Raw genomic sequence first — 14,909 nt, 5'->3', positions numbered from 1 at the left:
CCACTTCTCAGACTAGTTGATACCTCAACTGTATTGTTGAAAAACACATTTTTGGTGCATCACACAAAATACAAGATGAAGAGTATCACAAAAGCTGATGTCAGAAATTGAGGGAATTTGTGTCAAGGAATAATGGTTTAAATACTGATTATTTTAAAGATAGCATTAATAGTCCAAACAAGGTCTTTATCCGCTCTTATAATTGGAGGGGAGATGTGAGGTGTGTGACTGAAGGGAGAATAAAAACAGATGCTGAAAGGAAGTGAAGGACTTAATAAAAAGGAGTTATTTCTTCTTTTTTTTTTTTTTTTCCTCTCAGCCAATGTGTGATAACCATGATGATGGTGAAACTGCTGCAATCATTTTATGTAATGTCTGTGGGAATTTGTGCACAGACTGTGACCGATTCCTTCATCTCCATCGGCGAACAAAAACTCACCAGAGACAGGTAGAGTATACATGGCCCCCTGTTGTGTGCACTGCATCATGGTGTGCATATTTATATAAATAAAATATAACCAAAAGGTAGTAGGAAATACTGAATCTGAAAAGGTTGTTTTATTTTATTTTTGAGATGGGATAGATGTGTTTCCAGTTAACTCTCCTCAGTTGTTTTTGGATACATTCTCGTGTCCTTTGTCTTTTACAAAAATTAGAAAATCTTGCAGCAGTTCCTAATTCTAGTTCTTATGCTACATCAGCTTTTTCTCTCTTGTTTTTCTCTCTTAGAATGCTTTTTTAGGAGAATTTAGAAGCTGCATAGATTTGTATATGTCGGTTCTTTATTCCTCTTAAATTTTATCTTTACTACTTCTGTCATAGGAGTTAGTGCTTGTCAACCCCTTTATTTCTAATGTATGTGCATTCCTTTTTAATATCCAGGAAGATGATTTGACAGCAAATATTCCTACTAGTTCCCCTAAGAGTTTTGTCTTCTTTTTCATTATTCCTCTAGCTTTCACTGTGTTTTCACATATAAATATGTTGCTCTATCCATAAGCTTGAAAATTTCCTGACTTCTTTTGGATTTGTTTTTAGGATTGAAACTTTGACTAGAGATGAGTTTTTATAACTTGCTGTGTACTCTGCTAATTATTATTTTTTGTGGTATTCTTTTATCCTTTTCATCTCTAAATTTTGAAACTATATTTTCTTTGGATTTTTTCTTTTTGTCATTGAAATTAATGTTGAAGATGCCTTTACTTCTGCAATTATTGAACATTTCCTCTTTCCTGCCACTATTTCTCATTTATTATTTGTTGTGATCCTTTATTTTCCCTTTTCCCTCTGACTACTTATATTTGTACAAGGATTAAAATAATAAATGTCATTAATAAATGACAAATATAATCAAATACTTCACTGAAACTCAGTCCTCTTCTCCCTCTCCTACAATGCATCTATATTAACTTTTTACTTACGTTCAGGAATGGACTTCTAAAGGAGATGATGGTGTCTCCTTAAAGTACAATGTTTTCTCTTATTGAGCAGCCTTGGGGTGCGTGAACGGGATTGTTTTTGTTTGCTTTTAGGTGAAACTAAATGCAAATCAAAAGATAGATGCAGAGACACACTGCTAATGGTCATTCAGTGCAAAGGATAAGCTGTTCTAGAGCACTTGTGATGTAAACATCAGACCTTTGGTACTGAGTTTCACTCTCCAGTGAAACACTCCTCTCTGCTGCCACAGCATTTGCAGTGTAGTCGCAGCCTGGCACTGCCATGTGTGTCTGTTATCTTCTATTTCTTAGCCAGAGTCTTTGCAATCCCCTTTTTTAAATTTTCCTGTTTTGTCATCCTAAGATCATTTTATGTCTACTCTTCTGTCATGCCACAGCACAGTCTAGTCTCATTCATTTTTCTCATTTTTCCTATATAGCCTGTTCAGATTACAGTTGATAAAAAGTAAGTTCTTATCTCATAGAACACCTCACATTTTTCCTTTTATCTGTCCAAAATAGCTACTTACCAGATTTTCCTGTTTACTTCTAAAAGCATGTTTAAATTTTTGCTCGTTATTCACCACTTTTACCTTTACATCTCACGTATTAAGCCTCTCAAATTCAATTTCAATTCTGTCATGTTCCCTCTGTCCTGTTTTCTGTTTGCTTCCTGTTCTTGGTCCAGCTTCAGTCATACATACCTCTTTAATGTATTTTCTCTCCCCTCTAGAAAGGACAGCCTGTAAGTTACTCAGATGTGCTTATGTGAATACTTTGTGAAGCAGCTAGGGATTTTTTTTCTGATTCTAGTAAAAATTAAAGTGAGCTGTGTACATCCATACCTGGGAAAATTCTAACTTTCCTTGCATTACAGGTGAAACAAATGCAAACAGAACTGCCTTCAAAGCTTGGGAAAGGAGCAAAAGAAGAGACTGCATGAAATTCCCTAAGGATCTCTTGCAGTTTTTTTATTTTGCAAAAACTTTATATTTTCCTCATTGTAGCCAAAAATATCCACTGTGTATTTATATGAAAGTCAAAAATATTAATATTACACACTTCTATAATTGTTACTCTGTAGTACTTGTTATTAAGACCTTAATTCTCAGTGTTGCTTTGATAAGCTACTAGCATGGTTATGTGAAAATATTTCTGATGTTGTATTGTGCTTTTAATATTCTGTGCCTGCTGGATATGTTGTGTAGGAATTTGAAGTCCAAGGTCTGTATTTATTAAATCAGAAAAAATTGTGCAGCTCTATTCTTAGCATTGCTACACTATTGTTTCTCCGCCATGTTAGATCAAGAGTTAATTTTATTCATTTTTACTTCTAAAATGAAACCTTTATCCTGCATATCTGCAATATGTACCAGTTATAGAACATGTAAAAGAAAAACAGCTTTCAGTAGACAATCTCACAGAATCTATAAAATGTCTGGTATAAATCCAAAGAGGAATAACAGAGACGGGTTCATGCTCTAATTAAACACGCTGTTTAACTTGACAGGTGTTCAAAGAAGAAGAAGAAGCTATCAAAGTTGATCTCCATGAGGGCTGTGGTAGGACCAAACTTTTCTGGCTGATGGCATTAGCAGATTCAAAAACTATGAAGGCTATGGTGGAGTTTAGAGAACAGACAGGTAAAACACAACTGTTACTACTTGCTCTTGATCCTGCTTATTGTGATTTTCACCTGCTTTAGGGCAATGCTTTTAAATATTTGTTAATAAAAGTAGAATAGTTTAGCTGCATAAGAATTGTTGGCTTTCTGGTTGTTTCCTGTGAATGCTGCTTTGATGTCTGATAGAGTATCAGTCCCTTGTGTTTCATGAGATCATTTTTGGCCTTGTTGTCTCTTGTGCCGTAGGCAAACCGACCACCAGCAGTTCTGAAGCATGCCGGTTCTGTGGATGTAGGAGTGGAACAGAATTATCAGCAGTGGGAAGTGTTTGTTCTGATACGGACTGCCAGGTGTGTATTAGCAAGTATCAAGCATCATTAATTACGTAAATAGAAGAGATCATAGTTTGAAATGGGTTTCTTATTTTGAACAAACCTTGTTTATCCCTGTGGTCCATTTTAAATCAGATCTGTCCTATGAAAAGTTTCTAATATTGAATATCACCATTCAAATACTTCTGAGTTTGTAAATGTTTTAATTACAGACTATGAACACGAATAGTCAACTTAGGTACTGGGTAGTTTCATTATTATCTTCAGAATCATTCTTAAGTTTTCACAAGTCTATTGTGCACCTCAAGTTTTCACAACAGCCTTGCAATTATAAAGTAAAATACACACTGTCAGTATAAAGTCAAATGTACTGGAAAGCTCGATAAAAAGTTTGCTCAAGAGCCTGTGTATTATGTGAGTGTAGAACATTTAAGACTTGGCCAGGTTTCTCATCTGTAGCCACGTATCCTGAGTGTTTCTGTGCCCTACACTGGGTGCAATTGGCAGAGGGCCCAAATCATAACCAGTTTCTTACTTTGCCTTACTTATTTCTGTCTAAGTGAAGCAAATTGGTCATCTTTTTTTCTCTGTCAGCCTATACAGAGGACCTAATACAGTTCATTAATGAACAGTTAACTAACAGTTCATTACAGTTATAAATTAGTTCAATTTGTTGCTAGCTTCTGGGTAACGTCTGTAGGTTTTCTGTTTAGTAGGGATGGGAATTAGAAGTGGTTAAAAATCCATTTCCATGTAAAATCACTTTATGCTGATTAATGATTAGCTTATAATGTATTCTTAAAGGGTGAGTTACTTGAAGCTTCTCCAAAATCTGCAGGTACCTTAAAGGCTGTTAATACAGGGTCAGCACTCAATATATAAGAAGCACACAAAGAAAAAGAGGATCAAAGAACAGTTCTCTTTCTATTGAAAGTTTTAAATTATGGTTTCATTAAGCCGTTTGCATTCAGGAGCAGTGCAGGTAAACAAAGGAGAAATTGTTATTTCAAGTACACGACGTTCAGCTTGTCCCAAGTACCTGAGGCAGCAGCAGACAATACAAACCATTATTCTTCCATCTCAGTTTATTGCACGGACCAGCAGTCCTTCAAAAAGCGACACTGTCAGAACACTCAGTGAAGGGGAAGAGATGATTAACTCTCTACTTTATATTTGTTTAGGAGTATGCTAAGATTGCCTGCAGCAAGACACACCCCTGCGGTCACCCCTGCGGAGGTGTTAAGAACGAAGAGCACTGTTTGCCGTGCCTGCATGGCTGCGATAAAAACGCTACAACTCTGAAACAAGATGCTGATGACATGTGCATGATCTGCTTTACTGAAGCACTTTCAGCAGCACCAGCTATCCAGGTTTTTTGTTTGTTTGTTTTGTTCCCCTTTTAAGAGATTACTATTATGATTGTAATGTGTAGTATGAAGGAAGTGAAAATATAAAGTCTTTCAAATTACGCTTTTCAAAATTTGAAAACAGACACCAATAGTTAACAATAGTTAAGCTACTCAAAAAGTTTTCTTTTTGTCTGGCATTCTGTTTCAAGAAAGCAGATTGGATCAATTCAGTTTGTTATGTCTACTTTGTTAAATACATGGTATTTTATAAAGGAGTAAAACAACTGAGGTAATTAGTTTAAATAATTCACATTTATTTCATACATCCATACGTGATCTTGGTGTGGTTATGATTTTAATGCCCATTTTATGTTCTTTCGTGTTGTTAAGAAGAAAATAGGGATCTTCTAGGGTTGCAAATAAATTAATACTGGAATTGATATATGTTGCCATGTTGCCACTTAAAAGCAAATAACTGCTTCTACTTTAGTGGTTAATGTAACTTCAGTATTCACTTACACTTAACTCTTTTCTAAAGCTGGACTGCAGCCATGTTTTCCATTTGCAATGCTGTCAGCGAGTACTAGAAAACAGATGGCTTGGCCCAAGGATTACTTTCGGGTTTATGTCCTGCCCAATTTGCAAGGTAAATGAGCTGTTTCCCTGCCAAAGTCAAAAAACTTACCTGATACTTTCCTTTTCATTTTTTTTCTTTTTTCTTTTTTTTTTGTTAATACTGTATTGCTTGGTACAGTGTAAATGAGTTATACGTGACTTGTTTTCTTAAGTCCACATGTTGCTATAGAAAGACTAGCATTGATGCATCCTTTTACTTTCTCCTACTGTTCCCTGAGGTGTCCTCTTAAAAAGAAAGCATAGTCCAGACATCGTCTTAATATTGTTTCATTCTTACCAACATCAGCTTGTGAATTCCCAGTATTTGGTGATAGCGGGGAGGGGAAGAAGTAATCTTAAAGCACACTATTTTGAAGCAGGAATTCTCTATTCTTCTATTTTACTAACCACTTTTAAAGCTGCTTTGCTTTTCAGTATGAGGGCAGAGCCAAAGAATACATGTATTTAGTTCAGCAAAGTTACTAACAATTCCTCTTGAACTCCATAAAATTTAAATTGCTGTAAGCAAAAGCACATAATAGCCACTGGAAAGAAGAGCACCTTACCCCACCCTAGGAAGTTGAAATTTGGGAATGGTCAGCTATTCTGCATGCTTGTGGTTCTTCTGTCATGTGTTGTGGTAATTAATGGCAGTGGCTTGTGGTCACTAATTGATAAAGAACTGCCATAGAGGACTGTCAGTCATTATGCTTACTTGCTGAGCAAAAGGACCAAGATTACAGAAATATTCCTGTGCTGTGGTGAATATTTCATAAGCTCTTCACCACCTCCCTGGCTGTTAGTCTGTTGGAAGAGTTGATGCTCCCATATCACAACAGGCCATAGAAAAAGCCTTCATGGATACCATTTTTACAGCAAATAGAGTGCATTCTCTATCAGCCATTTTTTGAAATGTCCACTGTCCAGGCCTGTATGTTTTTATGACATCTGTCATGCTATTTGTGCCTGACTATAACACAAATAATCATAGCTGTTGGGATAAAGATGCACGATACTTTAATCAGCTTTTTTTTTATTTCAGAACAAAATCAATCACACAGTATTAAAGGATTTGCTTGATCCAATCAAAGAACTCTATGAAGATGTAAGGAGAAAAGCACTAATGAGATTGGAGTATGAAGGGCTGCACAAGAGTGAGGCCATCACAACGCCAGGTGTTAGATTTTATAATGACCCAGCTGGCTATGCTATGAACAGATATGCTTATTACGTTTGCTACAAGTGCAAAAAGGTATGGTGGTATTTACTAAATGGATGTTACCATTTCACAAGTAATTTCTTAAAACAGAACAGATGTTTAATACATTGTGTATGCAGCAGAAAGGCAGGAAAAGATGTCGCTTATAGAATCATAATTTAAAAAATTGAGTGTTGGGCTAATGAGATGTAAATAGTATCCTAGCTAGTAAAGCTCAAGCATGTATACAGAGCAGCTCAGAAACCAAAAGCACCTCGAGTCAATGGCCACTTACAAGAAGGTGCATTGCCTACTTCCTCCGGTACCTATTCACCTCAAGCTGCTACTTAATGCTGACATAGGGTTCACTGAGCATCCAAATGCTGTTCCAAAAGCCTTAGAGTCCCTGGCAAAGAGCAGGCTATATTGCAGTTTTTGGTCTTGTTCATCCTGAGACTGAGGGACATTCCGAGTGCCTCAAGACCACGTACCTGCAGAGTTAAGAGAGCTCAGAAGAGTGGAGGCCACTGAAATGGTAGTCATTTGTCATATTCCCCTTACAAATGGAATTGCTTAAACTGAAAAGAATTGTTAAAAGAACAATTGTCTCTGATTTAACATCCAATCATTTCTATATGCAATTAAGGCATATTTTGGTGGTGAAGCTCGTTGTGATGCTGAGGCTGGACAAGGAGATGATTATGATCCAAGAGAACTTATTTGTGGTGCCTGCTCTGATGTTTCAAGGGCTCAGGTAAGTAAATATTTTCTATTCATGTTTTTATTTCATTCTGAAACTCTGAGTACCTGAGCTGTACAATAATTCACAGTCATTCGTAATTACATGTATTGTACAATATTGTATACCATTATTGTTTTCTACAGAAGGTAGAAGTGAGTTGTTGGGATTGTTAAACATGGCTACTTCACTGACTGGTGTTTGCTTTCCTTTGTTCAGATGTGTCCCAAACACGGTACGGATTTCTTAGAGTACAAATGCCGCTACTGCTGTTCAGTTGCCGTTTTTTTCTGTTTCGGGACAACGCATTTTTGCAATGCTTGCCATGATGATTTCCAAAGAATGACAAGCATCCCTAAAGAAGAGCTCCCACACTGTCCTGCAGGTAGGACTTTGACAAAGCAAATTTACCACACTAAATTCTGAAATAAATTATAAGTTCTAATTGATATTAGCTCTTCTTGGTGGTATTTTCTTGGTTTTCTGGCAATGTCATTGCACTGATCATGTAAACATTAGGAACTTTGATAGAGAAAGACATTTCAATTTCCCTCTATCAGGTCAGATTCCAGATGTAGAATGATGTGTAAAATGGTATATTGATAAAATTAACACATTATTAAGTGATGTATGTGTAGTTAGGTAGCCATTATCTGCAAACTGTTGCCCCAATGCCTTAATTACTAAGTTCATTTGCTGTATATTGATTTTATACAGCAAATGACTGGGGGTTAAAAGTGCAATTTTTTTCATTAAAATATTTACATAAAATAAGTAAACAAATAAATTAGGACTCCTGCTATAACCTTAGAATTGTTTACTGCAGAACATAACCCTTGCGCATTATTCAGTTTTTTTTCTTAGCTTGTGCAAATTTCTTCCACAATATTAATGAGATAAAACTTCCTTAAGTGACTGTCTGTAAGCATCTTGCATTTTTTTATTTGAATTTGATTGGTTTCAGTTACATGGTAGTTTGATCTATTTTTTTGCTCTTCAAATACCAATTCAACATTTGAACAAGACAAATTACCTTCACTTAGTTTGGGTTTTTTTTGAGGAAATGTAATACATGTTTGTTTACATTGTCTGCAAGCATTAATCTAGTCTATTCTTTTTTTCCTTTATCCTTACATTCACTGTAGGTCCCAAAGGTAAACAACTTGAAGGAACAGAATGTCCACTTCATGTTGTCCATCCACCCACTGGTGAAGAATTTGCTCTGGGTTGTGGGGTTTGCAGAAATGCACACACTTTTTAGAATAGCATTTTTTTTAACCAGAGCAGAACAGGTGCCCTCATCCCTCAAGTGTCCTGAAAACAAAGTCCATCTGGGATGAGGATGGGACCATTCCATAACCCAGGTAAAAGGAACAATTTACAGTGCAAGAAGGATGCCAAATACCATGTACATAATTCTTGCTGTGAGATATTGACATTTTTTGAACCGAGACATCAAAATTTGTGAGGTGTTTGCATGTGGCCATTACAGTCATCGGCTAGGAAACATTGGACATTTACAAATAAACAATTGTTATTAAAGGATCTGTGTGTCTGTGGACTATGAATGATGCTGGCTTTCAGACGAAAGAAAAAATATTGATTATTGTATACTGACTTTTTGTAATCTTGTACAATTGTAACGCATCACAAGTGGGGATGGGAAAGAGGAATATTCTGGTTTATTTCCTAGACTGTTATAAAAAATGTGTTAGGAAGGCATAAATGTAACAAGTATCACCCTGTATATAAAGGTATCAATGTTTGTCCTGTATAAGAAATATTAAATTACAACAGCAGTTTCATTTAAACTTCTGGGTTATGTTTGAGCCTGAAATTTTAATGAAGTGCAATACTGAGTGTGCCTCATATCTTGCAGCTGTAAACATAATGGAATGTACATGTCAATAAAGCCACTGTACATTTTTATACAGTGAAAGTCTAACAAATGTGTAAGCCTCCATTTTCAGAAACACTCTTAAAACAGAGTGGGGGAGTGGGGAGGGAAGGGGAAGAAGAGAGGTGTCCTGTAATTATGTCAGCAGACTCTTGAAAAGTAGGAAAGTTTTTGGGTAAACTGGTGGTTATGGAAGTACTTAAGATGTGAAAAGCACGACTCCATTTCTCAACAGAAAAGTTGGATAAATGTTCTAGCATGCATGTAGAATTGTATTGCCATTTCAATTACCAACAGTGTTTTAAAACACAAAAGAAGACTGCATTTAAATTATTTTTGATCAGTTTTATTTTACTGAAGACTCCTAATATTTTAGAACAGTTTAAGACTCCCACTTTTAGGACAAACAGCTTTTTGAATTTCAAAATGTTCATGTTATAAGAGTCCTAAGTCCTCTGCACCTGCATAATGAATGCAGAATATAACTTCAAGTGAAAACTTCTATTTGTTAAGATTTTTCTCTTTGGATTTTTTTTCGTAGATGTGTTCAACTCCCTTTCTAACATTTCTGTCTTGAACCTGATGAAAAGTGTGTTACTGCCTTTTACATTTAAGATATTGGTAGATGGCATCCACACCAGACAATCTTGATAAGATTGGAACCGTGGGATCCATCTTGCCTATCTTCAGACATCTGGAATCAGAGAATCACAGAAAGGTTGGCGTTGGAAGAGACTTCTGCAGACCATCTTGTCCAACGCCCCCTGCTAAAACAGGTTCACCTAGAGCAGCATATATACCTGCACTTTAAAATAGTTCTGCCTAGTTCACACCCCTGTGAGGTACAATTGATCTTATTCACTGTAGCTCTGCCGAGGGATCGGGACGGGCTGGATCAGTGGGCCGAGGCCAGTTGTGTGAAGTTCAACAAGGCCAAGTGCTGGATCCTGCACTTGGGTCACAGCAACCCCATGCCGTGCCACAGGCTGGGGGAAGGGCTGGAAAGCTGCCCAGCAGCAAAGGACCTGGGGGTGCTGGTCAACAGCACCTGAACATGAGCCAGCAGGGTGCCCAGGTGGCCAAGAGAGCCAGTGGCCTCTGACCTGTGTCAAAAATAGTGTGGCCAGCAGGGCCAGGGAAGTGATTGTCCCTGTATTGGGTATCTGACCCATTGTCATTTTTAGAAAATCAAGAGTGTAGCACCATCTATTTTTTTCAGCTTCCTCTTTAATTTCAGATTAATATGAGTGTTAATTTAGGAAATTAAGATTATGGTGTGGACATAGCTGACCATCCCCTATCACCACTCCAGGGAGGCAGCACAGCCACGTGTGAACATCAGGCTCTTGCACAGAGCTCAACTTCTCACGTAATGGTTGAACCTTGGGCACGCTGCTCCCACACTGTCTCAGACATTCACGTCACCGCATCCCCCCACGCCGATCTCTGCCGGTGATTATAGCAGATGCCGGCACAGGCTGCTAATCAGATCAGTCCACAATAAGATTGCTGTATGCCTTTCCAGCAGTCTCACATGTTTTTCTGTCAGCTGTTGATCCACTGCCCACGCAGTGGAAATAGTCAGTTCTCGTTTGTACCACCCTGTTTGCCACAGCCCACCACACTCAGCTAATTTATACCAAACTCAGCTGCTGGCCAAGGCGAGGCCTCAGTGCTCACACTTGGGTTGTTAGTTTAAAAATAGCTTAAACTTTTATGGGTGTATCCACCCATTGAACACAATGTGAACAATAAAAGTTAATAAGATACAGCTAATTAACATGTCATCATCAGGGCCAAATAAACTTGGTCCTTACAAAACAGGTTTTGCTAATTCCATCATGTTTCTAGGTTCATGTTTCACCTAGACAGAGGCTTAGCTAGGGAGTTGCAGGCCCACCCAGCCATTCAGGATAGAGCTCAAACTTTGCAGGGTTTTTCCGCAGCACTCTTTAAGCCATGCCACATACTGCAGGTGCGAGAGTGCAGTGGTTGTAGGGCAGAGGCTTGTCCCTCAGCCCAAGGTGCACTGGAACGGCTGTGCTGTCACAGCCCCCACTCTCACCGATGGGGTGTGGTAGTGAGCTTGTGCTGCCCAACATTCCAGGATCTGGCTCCTCACCAGGCATTCCTACAGAGATGCAGCCAAATACAGAACAACACACTGATTACACAGCAGCCAGATGCAATGGGGACTGCGATTATTATTGATAATCACCCAGAGATGTCCCCTGCCACCTGGTCCAGGGAGTTTTCTCAGGTAATACCCACCACTGCAGTCTCTTGGGATTCAGGAGATGCTCTCTGCTCTTGCCTCAGTGTTACATGTAGGCTGTGGCTGCTCATTTAAATACAATCTCTTTGGATGTACCAAGTTTCTGTGTACCTGAAAGGGGATTTGAACACTGAAACCTTGGATGGGTACTTGAGACAGTGCTTTGGGTCATCCACTGAGCAGTACACAGTCTCCTTTGCTACTGCCATCCATGGCATTGCTTCTATACTCCCACTCATTTCTGCATCCCAAGTGATTCAAGCATCCTTAGCCCATGTTAGGTCTCAGCTAATCTAGTATTTCCACCTCCCTGTCTGTTCATTCAGTAATATTCCTTTCCTGAATGTGACTCTGTCATCATAATACATCCTCCCCTGTAGAGTTTAACTTTTCTGCTCACTCAGCTGCCCTGGAGAGCATTCCCATTCCACCCAGCCCCGTTCCTAGGTCTCACCTCTGCCATGTACTCTGACAGAACAGCCATTAGAGGAAGGAAGGATGGCATTGAGTATGCTGGCACACAAAGGGAATGCATACTTCACTGTGGCCATGTGGGCAGCAGTGTCACATCACTTTAAGCTAGAGATTCAGGAGGTTTGGTGTGAATGGGGTATGATCTCACCATCCTAATGCCAATTCCTAGCAAAGATACTTAGAAACCTGGCTGGTGGACCTGAACAACAGCTTTTTAAAAGCATTTGCCCGAGGGCAGGTTGTTCAGTGGACCCTGTCACAGAGCAGTAATTGCAATGGGATGATCCAAGCTACAGGGTAAACACAGCTCTCCACAGATTTTGCTCTAATGGACATAACACGTGTAAGATGATACGCTGGGTTTGTATCCATCTCTGTTTCCCTTTTCTCCAATACAAACAGAATTTGAGCAACAACATTCCAGTTGTTACTCATAAGATAGTCGTCTCTATTTCTACATCTTTGGCTTTTTCCATACTCCTAGTGGGTTGTGGAATGGCCTAGGTTCATAAATCTTTATTTCCCTCTTGATGGAGGCTGGACACAACTATGTACCTCCCACCAAGCAACTCCTAAATTTTGGCACAGCCAGAGTGCCTTACTGCTGACTGAATTTGACCTTTCCCATGAATAGGTGCCCACAGGCAGGACTTTGGATCTGTTCATCCAACACTCTCATACAATCAAGGAACTGGTCAATAACTTCTGGGTTTTGCCTGCAGTGCTAGGATACAAGACTTAGAAACAAACCATGTTTGAAAAACAGCTTTAGGGTGCCCTTGCAGGACACATTTCACATCACACATAAGGTACCCTCCTTCCATGCCTTGGTACGAAGACCAATCCTCATACAAATGCCAGCCCCCCTTAGCAATAAGTCTGTTTGGGAATTTTTACTGCTGTGGCTTGCTGATCACATTAACTCCTCACCCACTGGCAGAGTCAATGGAACTGATTTGCAAGGAGCTACACAAAGCACAGAGAAAATTCCTGTAAACCAAAGAACTCTACTGGCAGGATGCTGTCAGACCAACCTACCAATGAGCTGGCACTGCCTTTTCCAGCAGCACTGCTCTGTCCATGGATCAGCCATGGCAAAGATGAGGTGCTGTCTGTGCTGCAGGGCACAGCTCAGCCCACTCTGCCCGTTTGTACGCAGCCCTAGCCAAGGCCATGCCACGAGACTCCCCTGTCAGAGGGGCTCCAGCAAACAAGCTTTCACTGTATTACCTAACAAAATAGAGTGGTACAACAGCTTTTACCCACGAAGCAACCATGGGAGCCATTCATCTGGAAAGAATTACTAGATCCTCTAGAGACAGAAACAATATTTAGACAGCGAGAAACCTTTAAAAAGAATTATCTCCAGCTTCTACTGAACCATGAGCAACAACATCAGGTAATCAGCCTGTTGCAGGCAACGTTCTATCCTGCTGTTGCTCATCCTTAATTTTATCTTTGTATTTTTCTGTGGCCATGAGGCCTTAAATTGAGGCCTGCTGCTTTAAAGACCATTTTATTTGCAGCTACTGTTTAAAAAAAAAAAAAAAAAAAAAAAAAAGGATACTGAAAAAAAAAAAAAAAAAAAAAAAGAAAACTTGAGTTACAGCTTCTATTCTGTAAGGTCTTTTTAGCAGTCCATAATACCACATTCTAACAGTATAAGAAAGTCCCTCACCACAGAAAATCTTCCTGTATAGACATGTTGAGAAAATAAAACCAGGAAGTTTCCCTAATGATATCCATTACTGAAAAAACATTCACTTCTTTTGGCATTGCTAATTAATAGGTTCAGCTTTCCTCTGTATTTTCTTTTTCAGCATAATCTGCTGAGAATTAAGATTGTCACAGACATTCTAGACCAGGTCTTTCAGCCACTACTCATCACATTAATATTCTCCATATTTTTCAGAACTTCTATTTTCATTCAGTCAGAGCTACTCATGCCCTGCAAGCCTGACATACTTTCATCATAGCTGGATCTGGTCTGCTATGGTTACTTAACTCTCTTCCAACTGCTACTGTGATTTTCCCCTCTGGATTCTTATCCTAGCCAAATGCAAGCCAGGCTTATCAGGGTGGAGCACAGCGCCTTGCTTCAGGAATGCTTCAGAGCTACTTGAATATGGCCAGAAAATCAGCACAGTAGACTTTCAGTGCTAAAAGGTGCAGCATTTATACTCAAGACCTGGCTCTTGAAACATTGTTGTGGCTTCATCAGGCAGGCAGTCTGCCAGCTGAAATGAGGTGTTCTGTACAACCTCAGCCTGAGGTGGTGAGATCCCCTGTTAGACACTGAGATTTTACTGGCTATGTCTTGGGTTTTATGCCTGTGGGCTGTTCCTCATATTCACATGGTGACAGCGAGGGCTGCTTCACATCTCTAAGTGAGTAACTCTCCCATCAGAAAAACTGAAACTGCAGGGAGCTTCTCGTCTCTTTTTGAAAAATAAAAAGTTACAATGCAGTTTCCTCAATAGTCTCATTTTTGCATAGCAGGGCTCAGCATAGGCCATGGCCTTTTTCTGTTACTACTAAAAGCATACACCAAAAAAAAAAAAAAAAAAAAAAAATTAAAATATTCCTCTCTCAAAACCCCATTTGCTGTTAGTTAAGTGATTAGTGTAAGGCAGGGAGACTACTGAATGCAGACACACCTGACAGGGGTGTCCAAGTTCCTGACTAAAGCTCCAAAGTGCCCAGCCACCACTGGCAACAACACGGCAACAACACAGAATAGCCCAGACCTGTGGATGTTCTTTGAACCTTTACTGCTTGGCCCCTTCTTACCCTGCTGCCACCTATCTCAGTGCCAGCTCCCTGAGTCCAGGGGCTCTGCAGGGCTCTGTCTGCCAGCTAAACCAGAGCCAGCCCTGGGGGCTCACCAGGAGCCCACACCCCCAGCTGCCCGCAGGTTTTCTTTCATTCAGCTCTGATAAACTGCGCGGTTCTTGTGCTTTGCCCACT

General features: G+C 39.4%; 1 protein-coding gene across 1 annotated transcript in view; it reads left to right on the top strand.

Moving 5' to 3' along the window:
• Nucleotides 1-9,235, top strand: part of MYCBP2 (MYC binding protein 2) — a 171,666-nt gene extending 162,431 nt beyond the window's left edge. Inside the window, exons 74-82 of the mRNA XM_041471250.1 lie at nt 320-448; nt 2,950-3,082; nt 3,310-3,413; nt 4,577-4,765; nt 5,283-5,390; nt 6,402-6,611; nt 7,204-7,311; nt 7,516-7,681; nt 8,442-9,235. Of these exons, the coding sequence (XP_041327184.1) occupies nt 320-448; nt 2,950-3,082; nt 3,310-3,413; nt 4,577-4,765; nt 5,283-5,390; nt 6,402-6,611; nt 7,204-7,311; nt 7,516-7,681; nt 8,442-8,557 (1,263 nt within the window). The 3' untranslated portion in view covers nt 8,558-9,235. The remainder of the gene's footprint in view (nt 1-319; nt 449-2,949; nt 3,083-3,309; nt 3,414-4,576; nt 4,766-5,282; nt 5,391-6,401; nt 6,612-7,203; nt 7,312-7,515; nt 7,682-8,441) is intronic.
• Nucleotides 9,236-14,909: the final 5,674 nt, after the last annotated feature.

The sequence above is a fragment of the Pyrgilauda ruficollis genome, unplaced genomic scaffold (genome assembly GCF_017590135.1).
Source record: "Pyrgilauda ruficollis isolate IOZ18807 unplaced genomic scaffold, ASM1759013v1 scaffold26, whole genome shotgun sequence".
Taxonomy (NCBI): Eukaryota; Metazoa; Chordata; class Aves; order Passeriformes; family Passeridae; genus Pyrgilauda; species Pyrgilauda ruficollis.
Note: the sequence above shows the minus strand (reverse complement) of the source record. Positions and strands in the feature narration are given on the sequence as shown.